The sequence below is a fragment of the Mustela nigripes genome, chromosome 12, assembly GCF_022355385.1.
Source record: "Mustela nigripes isolate SB6536 chromosome 12, MUSNIG.SB6536, whole genome shotgun sequence".
Taxonomy (NCBI): Eukaryota; Metazoa; Chordata; class Mammalia; order Carnivora; family Mustelidae; genus Mustela; species Mustela nigripes.
In genome coordinates this window covers 28931978-28952997 of record NC_081568.1, presented here as the reverse complement: position 1 = coordinate 28952997, position 21020 = coordinate 28931978, and the positions used below count along the sequence as shown (strand labels likewise).

Here is a 21020-nt window from a genome sequence, read left to right as displayed (position 1 = left end):
TAATCATCAATATTTGGTGTTACTTTGGATCTGAAGGAAAGAGAAGAACCTTGAATAATCATCAATATTTGGTGTTACTTTGGATCTGAAGGAAAGAGAAGAACCTTGAATGATTCTCTGGCTTAGGAACACGTTGAATGAGAACTACTAACTGAACTGGGGAATCAGGAAAAGGGAGAAAGTTGGAGGGACAGAGTGATGAATTTCAGTTGATAGGCTTTAGGAACAACCTAAATGAGATACCCAGGACATAGGTGGATTTAAGGGCTGGTGCTCATGAAGATGCCATGTGAATCTGAGAGTCATCTGTGCATTGGTGACACCACCCAGGGAGAATACATGAGTGAGAAGTGAGCTGAGACTGACACCCTGGAAGTGCTGATGGGTCGGGTGGGGGGGCGGCGGCGAAGAGTAAAATGACAAGACAATGAAGAAGGAAGAGCAATAGGGGGAGGAGGAGACCCAGAGCCTGGAAAAAGAACACATTTTTAAAAGCGTTTGAGGGGTGCGTGAGTGGCTCAGTCATAGGGCATCTGCCTTTGGCTCAGGTCATGATCCCAGAGTCCTAGAATCAAGCTCTACCTCAGGTTCCCTGCTCAGCAGGAAGCCTGCTTCTCCCTCTCTCTCTCCCCTGGCTTGTGTTCCTTCTCTCACTCTCTCTCTGTCAAATAAATATAAAAATCTTAAAAAAAAAAAAGTTTCAAATTTGGAACAAGGATCAATTGAGTTTAAGAGTTGGGAGGGTCATTGGCTTTGATACTGGTCTTGGGAGGTTTAATGATAGCTTGAGATCCCACGTAGAGTTGGTAGTAGCCCACAGTAGGCCTAGCTTTTACTATGTGACACTGGTGGTTTTCAAGTAGAGTTTTAAAACAGTCAAAAATAGGGGCACCTTGGTGGCTCAATCAGTTAAGTGTCTGACTCTTGATTTCTGCCCAGGTCATGATCTCAGGGTCCTGAAATCAAGCCCTACACTGGGCTCTGTGCTCAGTGGGAAGTCTTCATGAGATTTTCTCTCTCTGCCTCTCCCTTCATGCTCTCTCTCTCACTCACTTTCAAAATGAATAAGCAAATCTTTAAAATAAATAAAAAGTAAAAAATATTAAATAATGTTGCTTTTTAATGAAGTATGTTTTTATTGCAGAGGGTAAAGTATCATTCAAACTGCCTTGTGTGTGGTAATAGCAACACTGTTATGTATTCTTATCCCACAACAGACAGCTCTCTGAAGTCGAGAAGCTGAAGTGTTATTTCTGAGTGTATTGAAATAGATTTGGAAGGGAATGTTATTTTGACTTAAAATGCAGTCTTGAAAAAAATTAGATCATCAGCATTTACTTCTCCCTTAATTCTACTGAATTCTAATATTGATTACCTTTATTAATATTTAGATATGCTAAAGCCAGATTTTCAAGTCAAAAAACAGAACTTGAAGTCAGCTGCTGCCGAGGATGACCCGCCATGGGAGCTCCTGCAGGATGTGTCTGCAGCTCGCCGCCTAGAGCGTCTCACATCTAAGCTTCAGGAAATTGATGAACAGCTGTTAGCAATACAGAACATTGCTGAAAACATAGAGCAGGATTGCCCCAGATACAAACTGCTAGATCGACATTGTGATAAGGTAGACTGTCTTTATTTTAGCTATTCGTTTGTTACTGAGTTATTAGATTTGGGATTTGATGTGATTTTAGACATTTGGTTTTTCAATATAATAGGATTTTTTTTTTAAGCTAGGGTTTCTCAACCTCAGCATTATTGATATTTGGACCAGATAATTCTTTGTTGTGGAAGACTTGTCATGTGCACTGTAGGATTTTTTTTTAAGATTTTATTTATTTGACAGGGATTTTTGATAGCATCCCTAATCTTTACCTGTTAGCTTTGCTGTAATAATAAAACAATGTCTTCAGACATGGCCAAATGTTCTGTGGGGAGCAAGATAGCCCCCAGTTGACAACCACTGCCTTAAACTTCTAAGAAGTGAACCAGTGCTTCCTACCAGGAAAAGAAATAGATGAATTAGAAAACAAGAATGTGGTTTTAAATGAACCCTGCTCATAATTGAGTATCATTTTCTTCAGCAGGACTTTTTTAAATTTATAAAAATGCTGTTGTCTTTATATTTAGAATTCTCAGTTTCTTTTAAATATTTTATACAATGGGAATAGTAGTCTTTAGACGTTTTCTGTATCTTTAAAAAATATGTATAAGAATGAGATTATTTATGTGTATTGGTATATCACGGTAGTTAGACAAATAGGAAGTCTCAAATATGAATTAATTATTTTGCACAAACTTTTTTTAGGAAATAAAATTTACATAAAATTAAGATTAGGGAACAAACAGTAAAAATACCTTGAATGTGTTAAAGCTTTATATTGGGAAATGCAAATTGGTCTGCAGGATAAAAATTCCATCATTGACTTTCTTAAGAAATATTCTAGGTTGCTAGCTGGCTGATATTTTAAAAGATGCGTTTATTAGGTTTATAGTACTTCTTTAATTCAAACATTTAGCACATATTAAAAAGTTAAGATTAAACAAGTGAAATCACACAGAAAAATCATGAGGTGGGACTACTATTAAGTAATGATATTATGATGTTTATTTAATTGTGTCCTTTTTGTTGTTTTTAATCCAGACTTAGATCTGGCACTTCAAAATAAGTGTTAAGTGTTAGAGTCATCTTTGGAACTCCTTATTCCAAGGAATCACTTTCAAAATGGCCTTATGTTCTTGTATATTAAGCATATCCAGAGCCAAATATGTCTTGATCCTGGCTTGCTCCAGAGTCCCAAGAATGTTTTTTTCATCAATAAACATTTATTAAGCTTCTGCTAAGTTTTGGGAAAAGAAAGATAAATAAGACATACATAGTCATTACTCTCAAGCAGCTTAGAATCTAACAAAAGAAGAGAGCTGTATATACCAGTAAAAACATATGAACAGGGTGCGGTGAGAACACAGGTACACAGGACAGGTTGTGGCTGGACAGTGAAGCTATAGCATCAGTGATGCCTTTATAGAGGTGACTCTGGAGTTGGTAATGAATTGATATTCACCAGTTAGGTAAGGAAAGGCTGATGAAACATTGTGAGGTAGAGGTTGATGATACTGGGCTTTAGGACATCTGGCAGTAAAGGTAGATTAGGGTAGATAAGTGATGATGGAAAGTATTGTTTGCTATGTCAAGTGATTAGGATTTTTTTCTATACTATAAATAGGCAGGAGGGAACCACTGAAGAATTTTGGGCAGTGAAGTGGTGTGATTAGATGCTCTGGCAACAGCAGCGGAGATGGCAGATTGGAGAGGATAAGCCTGAGGACAGGGAGGTGGTTGGGTCACAGTGGTTCTAAACTGGCTGCTCTTTAGAGTCATCTTGGGACCTTGTTAGAAATACAGAGTTGTGGGGCGCCTGGGTGGCTCAGTGGGTTAAGCCGCTGCCTTCGGCTCAGGTCATGATCTCAGGGTCCTGGGATTGAGTCCCATATCGGGCTCTCTGCTCAGCGGGGAGCCTGCTTCCCTCTCTCTCTCTCTCTTTGCCTGCCTCTCTACTTACTTGTGATCTCTCTCTCTCTCTCTCTCTCTGTCAAATAAATAAATAAATAATCTTTAAAAAAAAAAAAAAAAAGAAAGAAAGAAATATAGAGCTGTGGGCCCAAACCTTGAGATTCTGATTTTAAGTAATTATTTGGTGGGACCCAGTAATTTGTGTAATTAATATGCTTCATGAATGACTCTTATGCAGCTAGCTGTATACTGCATTTACTGATTGATGTTTGGGACTCACTGTATACCAAGCTAAGAAGTAATGATAACCTGAACTTTAGGATTAGAGTTGGAAAAGGATGTAGCAGGACTCAGAGGGTGATTGGCTCTGAAAATGTGAAAAAGAATAGTTTCACAGTGGTATCTAAATTTTGAGCCTGGGTAAATGGTGGAGTCACTTTCCAAACCAGGGAAGAAGTAGACTGTGTGTTTTGGGGGAAGAGAGGCACAGTGATTTTGGTCAGAAAAATCTTAAATTTGGAGTATAAGATTAGTAGCAGTTGGATATATGCTTCTGGAGCTTAGAAGCTAGAGTTGGGTTGATGGTACAGATTTTTAGACTCCTTACAAGGAAGTTCAAATCATAAGAGGGCTCTCACCCAAGGAGTATACACTGAATGAGGAGAAAAAGAGGGTAAAGGACAGAATTCTGTGGATGCATGAACTTTTAAAGATGACTCGACAATAAAGCTTGAGAAGGAGCATTCTGAAGTAGTTAAGAGACTCAGGAGAAAGCAAAGCAAAGAAAGAGTCTCATGGAATTTCCACAGGGGAAATGTAAAGATGGTGGAGGAATAGGGGACCCTGTTTCAACCTGTCCTCTAAACTGAGCTAGATGTCTACCAGATCATTCTAAACACCCATGAAATCACCCTGTGGTGTAAGAAGATATATCTGGAGCTCTACAAGTTGAATATCTCAAGCGGGGAACTTTGATTGGTAGCAGTGGTGAAAGGACGTGTTAGGACAGCCCCCCAGATTGAAACCTAGAGCTGCAGGGATGCACATGCGAACCAGGGGCGACTAGTGGTTTTAGAAGCACAAAAAGCAGAGACATACCTGGACCTGGAAGCAAGGCCTAGCAGAGCTGCTATGGGTGTACAACCCAGAATACTGTGTTTTTTAGCAGTACAGACAAAAATGGAGACAATGTGGCCTGAATGTGGCCACAGTCTGAAGAAGAGACTGTGATTTCTCTGTTCTGAGATAGAGATATGGATACAGTCACTTCTACTCTGACTTTCAGAAGAGATGTGGAAAGCTGCCAGGAAAAGCTGCCAGAGCACAAAAGCCCTCCAAAACTGGTTTTCACTGAGCCCATTTCCTCCCTACAGGAGGCAGGGCAGCTTTGCCCAAACAGGGTTGCCTGAGTAACAGCAGGACAGGCCCCTCCCCCAGAAGACAGTCTGAAAGAACAAGAGGCCAACATCCCTAAGATCCCTATAAAAAAGGTGCATCCTGCTTGGGTTGCAGTCAATCATTTGGACTCTGTACATTCCCTCAACCACCCATCAACAGAATGATTAAGAGAAGGAACCCCTAACACAGGAAAAATTCAGAGACTGTGACCTCTGCCACAGAACTAATGGATATGGGTATAAGCCAGATGTCAGAAATAGACTGACATCTGAGAGCTGATCTGCCAGAACTTAAAAATGCTATTATTGAGATCCAATCTAGATACTCTAATGCTAGGGTAAACGAGGCAGAAGAACAATTAGTGATCTAGAAGGCAAACTGATAGAAAAGAAGGAACAGGAGGAGGCCTGGAACAAACAGCTTAAAATCCATGAAAACAGAATTAGAGAAATAAATGATGCTATGAAATGTTCCAGTGTCAGGATTATTGGGATCCCTGAGGGGGTGGAGAGGGAGAGGACCAGAAGATACATTTGAGCAAATCATAGCCAGGAACTTCCCTAATCTGGGGAAGGAAAAAAACATTCATGTCCTAGAGGCAGAGAAGTCCTCTCCCAAGATCAATGAGAACAGACCATCTCCACGGCATGTAATAGTAAAACTCACAAATCTTAGAATCAAGGAAACCATCTTTTTTTTTTTTAAAAGATTTTTTTTTAAAGGTTTTTTTTTTTAAATTTATTTATCAGAGAAAAGAGAGGGAGAGAGCGAGCATAGGCAGACAGAATGGCAGGCAGAGGCAGAGGGAGAAGCAGGCTCCCTGCCGAGCAAGGAGCCCGATGTGGGACTCGATCCCAGGACGCTGGGATTATGACCTGAGCCGAAGGCAGCTGCTTAACCAACTGAGCCACCCAGGCGTCCCTAAAAGATTTTTTCTTTATTTATCTGACAGAGATCACAAGTAGGCAGAGAGGCAGGCAGAGAGAGAGGAGGAAGCAGGCTCCCTGCAGAGCAGAGAGCCCGATGTGGGGCTCGATCCCAGGACCCTGGGATCATGACCTGAGCCGAAGGCAGAGGCTTAACCCACTGAGCCACCCAGGTGCCCCCCAAGGAAACCATCTTAAGGGCAGTTAGGGGCAAGAGATTCTTTATGTACTGAAGGAGGAACATTGGAATAGTGTCAGACCTGTCCACAGACACCTGGCAAGCCAGAAAGGGCTGGCAAACATATTCAGGGTACTAAATGAGAAGAACATGCAACCAAGAATTCTTTATCCAGCAAGGCAGTCACTCTGAATGAATGGAGAGATAAAGAGCTTCCAGGACTGGCAGACACTAAAAGAATATGTGACCACTAAGCAAGTACCACTAAGTCCTGCAAAAAAATATTAAGAGGGGTTCTATAAAAGGGGAAAGACCCCGAGAGTGATACTTGTATCTATAGAGACAATCTATAGAAACAAGGACTTGACAGGCAAGATGATGACAATAAAATCAAATCTTTCAATAATCACTCTCAACGTGAATGGCCTAAATGTTCCCATAAAATGGCACAGGTTTGCAGAATGGATAAAAAGACAGACCCATCCATATGTTGTCTACAAGAGACTCTTTTTGAACCTAAAGATACATCCAGACTGAAAATGAAAGGACAGAGAGCCATCTTTCATGCCAATGGACCTCAAAAGAAAGCTGGGGTAGCAATTCTCATAGCAGACAAATTAGATTTTAAGCTAAAGACTGTAGTTAGAAATACAGAAGGGCACCAAATCATTCTTAAAGGGTCTATCCAACAAGAAGATCTAACAATTGTAAATATCTATGCCGCCAACATGGGAGCAGTCAACTATATAAGACAAATGTTAATCAAAATAAAGGAGACATATTGATAATAATATGTTAATAATAGGAAACCTCAGCACTCCACTCTCAGCAATAGATCATTTAAGCAGAAAATCAACAAAGGAACAAGAGCTTTGAATGACACTCTGGACCAGGTGGATCTCATAAATATATACAGAACATTACACCCTAAAACAACAGAATACTCATTCTTCTCAAGTGTGCATAGAATTTTCTCCAGAAGAGAGCACATACTGGATCACAAATCAGGTGTCAACTGATACCAAAAGACTGAGATTATTCCCTGCATATTCTCAGACCACAGTGCTTTGAAACTGGAACTCAATCACAAGAAAAAGTTTGGAAGAAATTCAAACATTTGGAAGCTGAAGACCATCCTGCTCAAGATGTTTGAGTCAACCAGGAAATCAGAGAAGAACTAAACAATTCATGGAAACCAATGAGAATGATAACGCATCGGTCCAAAACCTATGGGATTTGGCAAAGGATTTCCCCCTAAGGGGGAAATACATAGCCATCTAAGCCTCTCAAAAGAGTAGAAAAATCCTGAATACACACACTATCTTTACACCTTGAAAGACCTGGAAAACCAACAACAAATTAAGTCTAACCCATATAGGAGAAGGGAAATAATCAAGAATAGAGCAGAGATCAATGAATTAGAAACCAGAAATACAGTAGAACCAACACACCAACGAAACTAGAAGCTGGTTCTTTGAAAGTATTAATAAGGTCATTAAACCACTGGCCAGAATAGAAACAATTATCAGAAATTATTTTCAACAGCTATATGCCAATAAATTAAGCAACCTGGAAGAAATGGATGCATTCCTGGAAATCTGTAAATTACCAAGACTGAAACAGAAAGCAATCAATAACCTGAATAGATCAATAACGAGTAATGAGATTGAGCAGTGATCACAAAGCTCCCCAAAAACAAGAGTCCAGGACCTGATGGATTTCCTGGGGAATTCTCCCAAACATTCAAAAAAGAAAAAATACCTATTCTCCTGAAACTGTTTCAAAAAATAGAAACAGAAGGAAAACTTCCAGACTTTCTTTGAGGCCAGCATTATCTTGATCCCAAAACTAGGCAAAGACCTCATCAAAAAGGAGAATTTCAGACCAATATCCCTGGTGAATATGGATGCCAAAATTCTCAACAAGATCCTAGCTAATAGGATTCAACACTACATAAAAAGGATTGTCCACCTTGACCAGGTGGGCTTATCCCTGGGATGCGAGGGTAGTTTAACATTTGCAAATCAATCATTGTGATAGAACACATTAATAAGAGGATAGAGAAGAACCATATGGTCCTCTAAATTGATGCAGAAAAAGCATTTAACAAAATACAGCATCATTTCTGATTAAAACTCTTCAGAGTATAAGGATGGGGGAACATTCCTCAATTTCGTAAAATCCATTTATGAAAAACCCATAGCGAATATCATTCTCAGTGGGGAAAAGCTGAGAGCCTTTTCCTTAAGATCAGGAACACAACAAGGATGCCCACTCTCACCACTGTTGTTCAACGTAGTACTAGAAGTCCTAGCAACAGCAATAAGACAAAAAATAAATAAAATAAAAGGTATTTGAATTGGCAAAGAAGACGTCAAACTTTCTCTCTTCGCAGATGACATGACACTTTATGTGGAAAACCCAAAAGACTCCACCCCCAAATTACTTGAACAGTAATTCAGTACTGTGGCAGGATACAAAATCAATGCACAGAAATCAGTTGCCTTCTTATCCATTAACAATGTAAGTGTAGAAAGAGAAATTAGAGAATCAGTTCCATTTACAATAGCATCCAGAACCATGAGATACTTCTGTTAACATCTCCCTGGTCAAAAGCAAGTCATATAGTCACACCCGGCCGCTAGGGGGGCTGGGAGCTAGAGTCTTTATTCTGGTCAGCTAAGTCTCCAGATAAAAATCATTCACTTCGTGAGGTGCCTGGGTGGCTCAGTGGGTGAAAGCCTCTGCCTTCAGCTCAGGTCATGATCTAAGGGTCCTGGGATCGAGCCCCATATCAGGCTCTCTGCTCAGCAGGGAGCCTGCTTCCTCGTCTGCTTGTGATTTCTCTCTGTCAAATAAATAAATAAAATCTTTTAAAAAAAATAATGATGTACTATATGGTGACTAACATAACGTAATTTGTTTAAAAAAAGGAATTTCCACACATCTGTATCCATTAGATAAAAGGACAGCTATGCATGTTGTGATCTTTTCAAAAATATACATGCCAGCCCTGCTGAATCTGGGGCAGTAGGCTGGGGGCAGAGGAGGAGCCAGTGGCTTGGCAGCGGGGAATGTGTAGATCACACACATACATTTTGATAAAGTTCCTAAAAGCTCTGTTACAGCTCCCCTCTCACCTAAGCCTTTTAATACTAGAGGATAGGGACCTTGCCTTTTGCTCAGTAACATGGCAGGCATTCAATACATGCTTATTTAATGGTTATCTTTGCTCTCTTGGTTTTAGATTCTGAGAGTAATAAGATCCCATTTATATAATAAAGACTTATCACCTGAACAGTTACTAATAATAGTATGCAAGCCTAGGAGACGATTTCAAAGGAAGAGTTCTCAAAGGAAGGTTGATCAAACTCTATAAGTATTTAGTCCACTAAGGTGACTACTTTGAAGGAACTAACACTGATTTAAATGAAAAATTTTCGGATATTGTTTTACAATGCTCTCATCCTATTATAATGCACACAGAAATACAAAGATTTTGACTTATCTATTTTAATTAAGAGAACAGCCTAGAAGAAACAGAGGAATAATTGTGGACAAGCACCAACTAGGGGCTTTGAAGGCCTCAGTTCAAATCCATGTTCTGCCGCTAAGAAAGTCACTGAATTTCTCTGGGTCCTGTTCTCTCATTTATAAAATGAAAGGTTTTGTCTAAAAGGTAGCTAATGTTCCTTCCCAATCTAAACCTAATACGATGTTGTTTTCCTTAAGATGCCTAAAAAGATTAAATCATTTAGATTACAAATAAGTAAAAATTTGCTTCTCTTCATCCATCCCCGCATTTAGCTCTTACTGGATTTAGTCACATTTCTTTCATTGTCACCCTAATATTTAAAAGGTACATTACCCTAATATTTAAAAGCTTATTTAAGGGGTGCCTGGGTGGCTCAGTGGGTTAAAGCCTCTGCCTTCGGCTCAGGTTATGATCCCAGTGTCCTGGGATCAAGCCCCACATTGGGCTCTCTGCTCAGCGGGGAGCCTGCTTCCTCCTCTCTCTCTGCCTGCCTCTCTGCCTACTTGTGATTTCTGTCTGTCAAATAAATAAATAAAATCTTTAAAAAAATAAATAAAAGCTTACTTAACAATATTGTGAAATTATCAAACTATAAAATTTTTAAGTCATTTTGTTGTGTGTTTTTCTGTAGGTGGAACCTGAAGATCACATTGAATTGTCTTCTAGTCCTGAATCTGAAAGAACATTGGCTTCAAAAGCCAGTGGCATTTCTGAAGGTCTGTGTGTTATAGGCGGGGGGGGGGGGGGGGGGGGGGGGGAGGGGGGGGGGGGGGGGCGTTGGTAGAGGAGACTGAAGCCTTGCTTTGAAAGAATAAGCATTGGCCTTTGAGAGCTACATAACTAGGAATAGTTTTCATTTGTGAGCTGAAGCCCACAGTCCCTTGTTAGATTAGGATTATTCTCATGATAATGTGATTGGCTCCCACTCAGGCCATTCCCCCACCCCCACCCCACCCCAGAAACCAATGCCCAGCCTCCTAGAGTGGGGCACTGCCCACCACACGCTTGCTGAGGGCTGCACAGAGCTTGGTGCTGAGGTTGCTGTTTGCCCCTGGTCAACTGCAGAACTGGAATTTGAGGCTCTGGTTAGATGGCCAGGCAGTGGTGAAATAGAATATGTTTGTGTTTCTTATTGAAAGAATGAAATTAGGGTAGTTACTTAAAAAACTTTCTACTGTGCCGATAGTTGTTTATCTCTACATTCTCTTTAATTCAGTCTTGTCAGCAACTTAACAGTTTTCTATTTTTTATTTTTTTAAACAGACTTTGGTTTGATTCTGTCATTTAATTTTCTTTTTCATAAATTTCTACCCCCTAACTCCATTATTTCTTCGGTTTTTGAGGGCTTAAACTATTGACTTTTTCCTATCTTCATTCTTTTTTTCTAATATATGTATTTGAAGCTAAACATGTTCCTGCAGGGACACAGACAAGAGTGTTGATATGCACTATGTTTTGGCGTTGTTTTGATCTAGTTTGTAATTTGTATTAAGATGTCTTCTTTTGCTCATGAAAGGGATTTTTAACTTATTAATATTATGCGGTTTTGACTATATTTTTAACCTACTCTCATTTTCATTGCATTTTGATTAGATGAGTGTATGATAATAGCAACTTTTAGATGTTCGTTAAAATTTCCTTTGTGGGGGTTCCTGGGTGGCTCAGCTGTGAAGTATCTGCCTTTGGCTCAGGACATGATCCCAGGGTCCTGGAATCGAGCCCCACATCGGGCTCTCTGCTCAGCAGGAAGCCTGCTTCTCCCTCTCCCACTCCCCCTGCTTGTGTTCTCTCTCTCGCTGCGTTTGTTTTTGCCAAAGAAATAAAATCTTAAAAAGAAAAATTTCCTTTGTGGCCTGGGATGTATAGTTTTTGTAAATGTTTATTTGGAAAGAATATGAATTTTCTGTTGTTTTGTGTAGTCTATATGTGGGTATTGTGCATGCATGCGTGTGTGTGTATGTATGTTCTATCAACCTTTAGATTGTCTATGTATACATATATATATGTATAATCAAGCTTTTAAATTGTCCACATTTTCTGTTTCTGGTATTTTAGTCTGCTTGATCTGTTCATTGCTCAAAAGGGTGCATTAAAAATTGCCCACAGTGATTGTGGAATTTCTTCTTATGATTCTGTTGAATATTGCATTATATAGTAGAGGCTATGTAATAAAGTGATTCTGTTCTTGATTGATACATTTTTTGTTGAATTTTTACCCTTTTCTCATTTAATGAACCTCATTATCTCCAATAATGTTTTTATACTCATTCAATTTTGTCTAATATTAATATTTCTCTGCTTGGTTTTCCCTGGTGTATCTTTTTTGATACATTTTATTTTTAAAAAATTTATCATGGAAAATTTCAGTAGAAGACAGAATGGTATAATTAACCTTCATGTACCCTATAACCACCTTTAACAATTATCAACTCATGGCCAATCCTCTTTTATCTATACACCCACCTACTCTTCCCACCTTTTCCTGGATGGTTTTGAAGCAAATTACAAACAGTCTATTATCTACCTATAAATATTTTATAAATATGTTTAAAAAGATAAGGTTTTCTTTTTTTTAAAACACAGATATAATATTATTACTCCTTTAATTTATTTTTTTAAAGATTTTATTTATTTATTTATTTATTTATTTATTTAATTTATTTAGTCAGAGAGAGAGAGCGAGAGCGAGCACAGGCAGACAGAGTGGCAGGCAGAGTCAGAGGGAGAAGCAGGCTCCCCGTGGAGCAAGGAGCCCGATGTGGGACTCGATCCCAGGACGCCGGGATCATGACCTGAGCCGAAGGCAGCTGCTTAACCAACTGAGCCACCCAGGCGTCCCTAAAGATTTTATTTATTTATTTGACAGAGAGAGAGAGATCACAAGTAGGCAGAGAGGCAGGCAGGGGTGGGGGAAGCAGGCTCCCTGCTGAGCAAAGAGCCCGATGCAGGGCTCGATCCCAGGACCCCGAGATCATGACCTGAGCTGAAAGCAGAGGCTTAACCCACTGAGCCACCCAGGTGCCCCTGTCCTGTTCTTTTATTATGGTTTCTCTGTCTTCTTTATCTGCTTAGTGATTTTAGTAATATTTTATGCCCTTTCAGATTGTTTTACTTCATGCGTGTATATTCTCAGTTATCAGATCTGCATACAGCTCTCTCTTATGGTGGTTTCTTTGTGCAATTTGGTTTTTTGTGTGTTTTCTTTTTTTTTCTTTTTTTTAAATCATGAACTTATCTTTAGGGGAGTTGTGCTCGGTTGTATATACTCACCTTTAATATGGTTTTATATTTGCCTCTTGAGATCTACTGAAGTAGAAAAATTTGGGGGGCAAATCTTTATATACATTTTTGGCTTATAGTTGTTATTAGTACATAGATAGTATAAATTCAGATCCCATTCCTGATTGTGGCACAACAGGAGTTTTGATTTCTCAGCTGAGTTATTTTTCTCCCATCTGCTCTTCAGGAAACTTCTTTGCTGGTCTCCGATTTTCTTATCCTCGTTTTATGGACAGAGCCATCCTTCTTATCCTCATTTTATGGGCAGAGCTATCCTTCAGAGCTCTAGGCCATATGAAGTTAGATCAGTTCTCTCCACTGCAGATGACAGAAAACTCCTTTTTTGTATGGACTATCCCAGCATCATTGCCCATATATTGCCCAGCTTTGATTCCTTTTTCTTTTCTGGGACTGGGGGATTTCTTTATTTACAAGGCTTGGTTACATATTAATCTATTTTTTTTAATTTAACATTTCTTCTGTGTTTTTATAATAGGGCAGGAGACTGTCTAACTCATCCACCATGTTTTCTGAAATTGATAGTAAATTTAATAGTTTTACTATGAGGGAGATTAAATTTAAATATATTAAATTACATTCTATTATAGAATAGAAAGTTATCAAAATAATATATTGTAAACTTCTGATACATCTTTTGCCATGTGAAAGTGTTAACTTTTGTATCTTTTTTTTCCCATGTGCTTTTCTTCCTCAACCATTTTACTTTGGATTAGTACATTTCCTGACTCATACGAATAAGGATGCTCAATGTGCCAAAGAGGAGACTTCAGAAGCTGAATTTTCAGTGACAGAAACTCATTCTAGTCAGAAAACTTGTGTGTTTCCTTCTGCTGACTCAGCTCTCAGCCTTTTCAGTGACCAGAATACAACTTCTCCTGGTACTGTTCATTTTTTTCACTTACACTTTTGTTTTCCCGCATACTGTTACTGAAGAGTAATTTATTGGGAACACATTTGTGAAAGATTTGTGAAGCCATTTTGCAATATTTATAAATTTCAAGGGAGGGAAGTTAAAAATTGTGCCGTTCGCTTGAAGAACTATGTTGTCTTATCATCTTCCTAAGATCTATTGCAAGCCTGTATCGTTATCTCTAATAAGAAGTATGATTAGATATCTCCAAATTATTTATTGATGTTAAATATAGAGAAACTGGATTTACTATTCTATCTGATTTTTATAAAACTTGGGAAATTCAGACTCAGCCAATATTGAGAACCTGGAGTTTTAATTATGAAAACAAAATAACGGCTATAGATTCTGGAGACTGCCACGTTCCAGATAAGACTGCTTTACATACATTGACCCTGATGTGAGCTTAGCCTGTGAAGGGGATGCCATTAATATCTCAGTTGTACGGTTGAGAATTTTGAGACTTAGAAAAAAAAAAAAGAATTTTGAGACTTAGACAAGTTTAGTGCCAGTTTTCATTCTATTTCATGTGGAGTTGGCAATTGAAAGTGCACTTTTTGCTTGAAAGTGCATGGGCTACTGACAGTGGCTTTGAAATATTTTTTCTCTCTCAGCTATTGATGGTCAAAAATGATGAATTTTCTAAGTGTTTATAGTATGTTTTATTGTCATTATTAAAGTAGCATAAACAGTCAGAACCCTGTACAACCTCTTTAACCTCATCTGTCAGCTCTCCCCTGGAAGAGTCAAGCAAAAGCTACAGATGACTGAGAACCTACAGGAATCAAACACGTTCTCAGCTAGGTGCTTTAGGTACTGCACTCAATCTCCACAACTCTGTGAAGTGGAAATGATCAACCCCATAGGATGACGACCAAAATACAATTGGAATCTAGGAAGAACTTAGAGAAAAAAATTACAAGACTGAAAGCGAGCTTATTAACAGTTTTCCTTTTAATAACCACTATGCCATTTTTATTTATTTTTAATTTTTTTTTAAGATTTTATTTATTTCGGGCGCCTGGGTGGCTCAGTGGGTTTAGCCGCTGCCTTCGGCTCAGGTTATGAACTCAGGGTCCTGGGATCAAGTTCGGCGTCGGGCTCTCTGCTCGGCAGGGAGCCTGCTTCCCTTCCTCTCTCTCTCTCTGCCTGCCTCTCTGCCTACTTGTGATCTCTCTCTGTCAAATAAATAAATAAATAATCTTTAAGATTTTATTTATTTATTTGTCAGAGAGAGTGAGCATAGGCAGACAGAGTGGCAGGCAGAGGCAGAGGGAGAAGCAGGCTCCCCGCTGAGCAAGGAGCCTGATGTGGAACTCAATCCCAGGATGCTGGGATCATGACCTGAGCCGAAGGCAGCCACTTAACCAACTGAGCCACCCAGGCATCCCTACTATGCCATTTCTAAAAAAGCATTTTTTACTGCTTATGCTACTTTAATAATCTTAAAAAAATAGTTAAATTGAATTAATTGCTATTAAAACCTCACAAATGCCCCAACTCTGAAAACAAAGATATGTAAAATCCTTGATTTGAGGATTAATAAATTAAACAAAATAACATGTGCTTAGGAAAGCAAAATTGGTATTAAAAACCTGTGGATATATAAGTCTTTGGTCAGGGTGGATTCATCTAATGAGATCTTAACAAGGAAATGTTTTTGAGAAGAGATGTCAGAACACTTTCCCCCATAGTAACTCAATTCTCCTTGAGGAGTAAACGTATCAAAAATTGAGTAGATTAGGTGTTTTGCTTTAAAGACATGTAGTTAATATTGGACAAGGTTTAAAAATTATTCTTTTGGGTCCTGTTCTTCCAAGTAATGGCTTCTTTGAATGAAATTAGATTATTTTCCTAAATGTATTACTTTTAGATCATCAGAACATTTTTTGTTTTGTTGTTGTTTCAGTAAATTGCACTTCAGTATTTATGTTTGTTTATTTTTTAAAATTCTATTTTATTTATTTGACAGAGAGACAGAGAGGAAACACAAGTATGGGGAGTGGGAGCGGGAGAAGCAGGCCCCAGGACCCTGGGATCCCTGGGACCCTTGAGCATCCTAGACAGATGCTTAAGGACTGAGCCACCCAGGCACCCCACACTTTAGTATTTCAAACTGTGTACTAAGCGAAGAAGAACTGTACTTCCTAAACTATTCAGAGTATTCTGGATAGAAAAGTAATCATCTAAAAATGCAGAGTATACACTACCAAATAGCACAATTAAGGGGAGGATAAATAAATTACACATATATATCTTTAAACCTATTTGGAGGTTTAAAATATTTTAATTTCTGGTTATATAATTTCTAAAGAGGTTAATAGATGACAGTATAAAAAATTATTGGCCCCAAATTTTTATTAATAATGTTTCTCTTCTTTTAAGGTGTGAATAACAGTGATGAGTTATTTGAGAGGTAAATATCTTCAGAATAATTCACAGGTTTACTTAAGATTGGGTATAAACTGTGTGTTTTAGAAACTCTGTTGTTCATGTGTATGTGAGCTTCTACACTACATATTTTTTCATGGACTGAAAGGAATATAATTCTCATTGGGAATGGGATGTTTTAAGAAGCTGAGGATTGCTTTATTATATCCTTTACGGTTTTGTTTCAGCATAGGTAATTAGAATGCAGTAGACTGCGTTTGCTGCATCCTTTACTGCGTGTGTATTCAGTAGGCAGGACAGGTAGAGGTTATCTCCTGAGCCGTAGGTTCACTTTTTTTTTTTTCTTCCTGTAAGAATTTTATTTATTTTTTTTTTCATATTTTTTTGTTTATTATTATTTTATTTGTTTATTTATTTGTTTGTTTATTTATAAACATATATTTTTATCCCCAGGGGTACAGGTCTGTGAATCACCAGGTTTACACACTTCACAGCACTCACCAAAGCACACACCCTCCCCAATGTCCATAATCCCACCCCCTCTCCCAACCCCCCCTCCCCCCAGCAACCCTCAGGTTCACTTTTTTAAGAGCACAAAAGAAGTCGTCAATGACTGATGATTAGACTTTTGCTGAGGATTCCTAGAAAATAGAAGGAACATTAGGTCTGTGTTTATTATTTTTGTGTTCATTTATGCTCTTAGAGGACATAGCTTTACATGTTCATTTTTTCAACTTTACTTGTTCATTTTTGATTAATGTAATTACATTGTAGATACTAACTAATATTTCTCAAATTGGATTTGAAAATGAAGCGTTTCAGTAGATCCACTCCAGCTGACTGGGTTAACTGATATTGGAGACATCATTGAGGACCTTATAACAAAAGACGGAGTTTCCAGGGAGGAGCTTGGTTTAACAGAACAAGCAGCTAAGAGTATCTGCAGGTAATCCTTGAATAGATCATTTTTAACTCATTTAAAATGCTTATAGTTCAGGAATATTAAAAATTGACCATATTTTAATGTGATTTTTATGAAACAAACACAAAACTTAGTTATTTTCTTCATAAATACTTTTTGTGATGTTTATGTGTCATTACTCCCTTTCTCCAACATTAGTCAGATTTGTGTATTTAATACAGCAGCACATCTATATCTTGGGAGTTTTCCCAAAGTCTCATCACTTATTTTTATTTTTGTTGTCATTATTTTATATATATATATTTTTTTTTTTCATGTATCTGTTGTCTATTTGGATGTCTTCTTTGGAGAAATGTCTGTTCATGTCTTCTGTCAACCTTTAAATTGGATTATTTGGGGGTTTTTTTGGTGTCGAGTTGTATAAATTCTTTATATATTTTGGATATGAACCGTTTATCAGACATGTCATTTGCAAATATGTTCTCCCATTCAGTAGGTCGTCTTTTAGTTTTGTTGATTGTTCCTTTTGCTGTGCAGAAGCTTTGTATTTTGATGTAGTCCCAGTCATTTATTTTTGTTTGTTACCCTTGCCTCAGAAGACATGTAGAAAAATGTTGCTACAATCCATGTCAGAGAAATTACTGCCTGTGTTCTCTTCCAGAATTTTTATGGTTTCAGGTCTCACATTTGGGTCCTTAATCCATTTTGAATTTATTTTTCTGTTTGGTGTAAGAAGGTGGTCCAGTTTCATTCTTTTGCATGTTGCTGTCCAGTTTTCCCAACACCCATTTGTTGAAGCGACCATATTTTCCTATAGCAAATTCTTTCCTGTTTGCCAATTAATTAATTAATTAATTGACCATATAATAGTGTGTTTATTTCTGGGCTCTCTGTTCTGTTCCACTGAGCTGTGTGGCTCTTTTTGTGCCAGTACCATACTGTTTTGATTACTACAGCATTGTGGTATATCTTGAAATCTGGTATTGTGATACTTTTACACTTTTGTACTTTTTTAAGATTGCTTTGGCTTGGAGTCTTTTGTGGTTCCATACACATTGGGGGGTCATTTGTGAAAAATGCTACTGGTGTTTTCATAGGGACTCCATTAAATCTGTAGATTGCTGTGGGTAGTATGGACATTTTAACAGTATTTGTTTCCCAGTCCATGAACATGGAATATCTTTCCATTTGTTTGCATAATCTTTAATTTCTTTTATCAGGTTTTATAGTTTTCAGAATACAAGGTCTTTCACTTCCTTGGTGAGATTTATTCCTAGGTATTTTATTATTTCTGGTGTAATTATAAGTAGGATTGTTTTCTTAATTTCTTTTTCTGCTACTTCATTACTAGTATATAGAAATGTAATGAATTTCTATATATTGATTGCATCTTACTGAATTAAATGATCAGTTCTAGTTTTTTGGTGGAGTCTGTAGGACTTCCTATATATCGTATCATGTCTTCTGCAAATACTGAAAGTTTTATTTCTTCCTTGCCAATTTGGATACTTTTTTCCCTTTTTCTTGTGTAATTGTGTGGCTAGGACTTCCAGTACTATGTTGAATGCAAGTGGTGAGAATGGACATCTTCGTCTTGTTCTGATCTTAGGGGAAAAGCTCTCAAGTTTCTTACCATTGAGTATGACATTAGCTGTGAGTTTTTCATATATGGCCTTAATTATGTTGAGGTATGTTTCCTCTAATCCTATTTCATTGAAGGTTTTTGTCATGCATGGATGTTATACTTTGTCACATGTTTTTTCTGCATCCATTGAAATGATCTTTTTTTTTTAATCCTTTCTCTTGTTGATGTGATGTATCACATTTATTGATTTGCAGATATTGAGCCACCCTTACGTCCTTGGAATTAATCCCACTTTATTGTGGTAAATGATTTTTTTAATGTATTATTACTTTGGTTTGCTAATTAATATTTTGTTGAGGATTTTTGCACCTGTTCATCAGAGATATTGCCCTGTAATTCTCTCTTTATAAAGATTTGTTTAGGGGCACTTGGGTGGCTCAGTGGGTTAAAGCCTCTGCCTTTGGCTCAGTCATGATCCCAAGGTCCTGCGATCGAGCCCTGCATAGGGCTCCCTGCTCGGCTGGGAGCCTGCTTCCCTCTCTCTCTCTCTCTCTGCCTGCCTCTCTGCCTATCTCTGTCTGTGAAATTAAAAAAAAAAATCTTTAAAGATTTGTTTATTTATTATTTTAGAGAGAAAGCATGACAGGGAGGGGCAGAGGGATAGGAAGAGAGAGAATCTTAGGCAGACTCCCGCTGAGCATGGAGCCCAATGCAGGACTCATTCTCACAACCCCCAAGATCATGACCTGAGCTGAAATCAAAAGTCAGATACTTAATCAACTGAGCCCACCCAGGTGCCATAGTAGTTCTCTTTTTTTGTAGTATGTTTATCTGGTTTGGGTATCAAGGTAATGATGGCCCTATAGAATTAATTTGGAAGCTTTCCTTCCTCTTTTATATTTTGGAATAGTTTGAGAAGAATACATACTAACTCTTCTGTACATGTTTGGTAGAATTTATCTGTGAAGTTGTCTGGTCATGGACTTTTGTTTGTTGGAAGTTTTTTTTGTTTTTGTTTTTGTTTTTTTAAGTATGGGGGACTTGAAAAAGTCCCTAGGAGAATTCTTTTTTTTTTTTTTTAAGATTTTATTTATTTATTTGAGAGAGAGAGAGTATGAGAGTAGAGAGGTCAGCAGGAGAAGCAGACTCCCCGCCGAGCAGGGAGCCCAACGTGGGACTCGATCCCAGGACTCCAGGATCATGACCTGAGCCGAAGGCAGTTGCTCAATCAACTGAGCCACCCAGGTGTCCCTTGTTGGAAGTTTTTTGATTATAGATTCAATTTCATTGCTGGTAGTCAGTCTGCTCAAATTTTCCAATTCTTCCTGTTTCAGTTTTGGGAGGTTTTATGTTTCTAGGAATTCTTCTCTTTCTTTTGTTGGTTGTCCAGTTTGTTGGCATATAATATTCTCTTACTGTGGTGATGGTTATGTTTCTCCTCTTTCATTTCTCCTTTTGTTTATTTGAGTTATCTCTTTCTCTGTCTCTCTCTCTCTCTTTTTGTTGTTGTTGTTGTTGTTGTTGAATCTGACTGAAGTTTTATCAATTTTGTTGACCTTTTTGAAGAACCAGCTTCTGGGAGCACCTGAGTGGCTCAGTTGGTTAAGTGTCTGCCTTCGGCTCAGGTTATGGTCCCGAAGTGCTAGGGTTGAGCCCCACATCAGGCCCCCTGCAGCAGGGAATCTGCTTCTCCCTCTGCCCCTCACCCTGCTCTCGTGCTCTCTCTCACTCTTTCTCTCAAGTAAATAAATAAAATCGTAAAAACAAAAAAACAACTTCTGGTTTCATTGATCTAGTCTTTTGATTTTTAGTTTCTGTTTCTTTATTATTGCTCTAATCTTTGTAATTTCCTTCCTTCTACTGGTTTTGGGTTTTGTTTGTTCTTCTTTTTTTAGTTCCTTTAGGAGTTTATTTGAAATTTTTCTTCCTTTTTGAGGTAGGCTTATATTGCTATAAAATTCTATCTTGGAACAGCTTTTGCTACATCCCAAAGATTTGCAACCATTGTGTTTTCACTTTCATATGTATCCCATGTATGTTTTGATTTCTTTGTTGACCTATTCATGTTCAGAAGCATTTTATTTAACTGCCATGTATTTATGCTCTTTCCAGATTTTTTCTTCTGGTTGATTTCTAGTTTCATATTGTTGTGGTCAGAAAAGATGCATGGTATGAATTTGATCTTTTTTAATTTGTTAAGACCTGTTTAGTAGCCTAATATGTGATCTATTCTGGAGAATTTTCCATGTGTACTTGAAAAGAATGTGCATTTTGCTGTTTTAGGATGGAATGTTCTGGATATATTTGTTAGATCCATCTGGTCCAAAGTGTCATTCAGAGCCACTGTTTTCTTGATTTTCTGTT

General features: G+C 38.0%; 1 protein-coding gene across 1 annotated transcript in view; it reads left to right on the top strand.

The window, feature by feature from the left end:
- The window catches only part of CPLANE1 (ciliogenesis and planar polarity effector complex subunit 1), a 138771-nt gene that overhangs the window by 100798 nt on the left and 16953 nt on the right, over window positions 1-21020 (top strand). The window contains exons 42-46 of the mRNA XM_059416317.1: window positions 1392-1621; window positions 10180-10264; window positions 13562-13726; window positions 16144-16174; window positions 16964-17095. Of these exons, the coding sequence (XP_059272300.1) occupies window positions 1392-1621; window positions 10180-10264; window positions 13562-13726; window positions 16144-16174; window positions 16964-17095 (643 nt within the window). The remainder of the gene's footprint in view (window positions 1-1391; window positions 1622-10179; window positions 10265-13561; window positions 13727-16143; window positions 16175-16963; window positions 17096-21020) is intronic.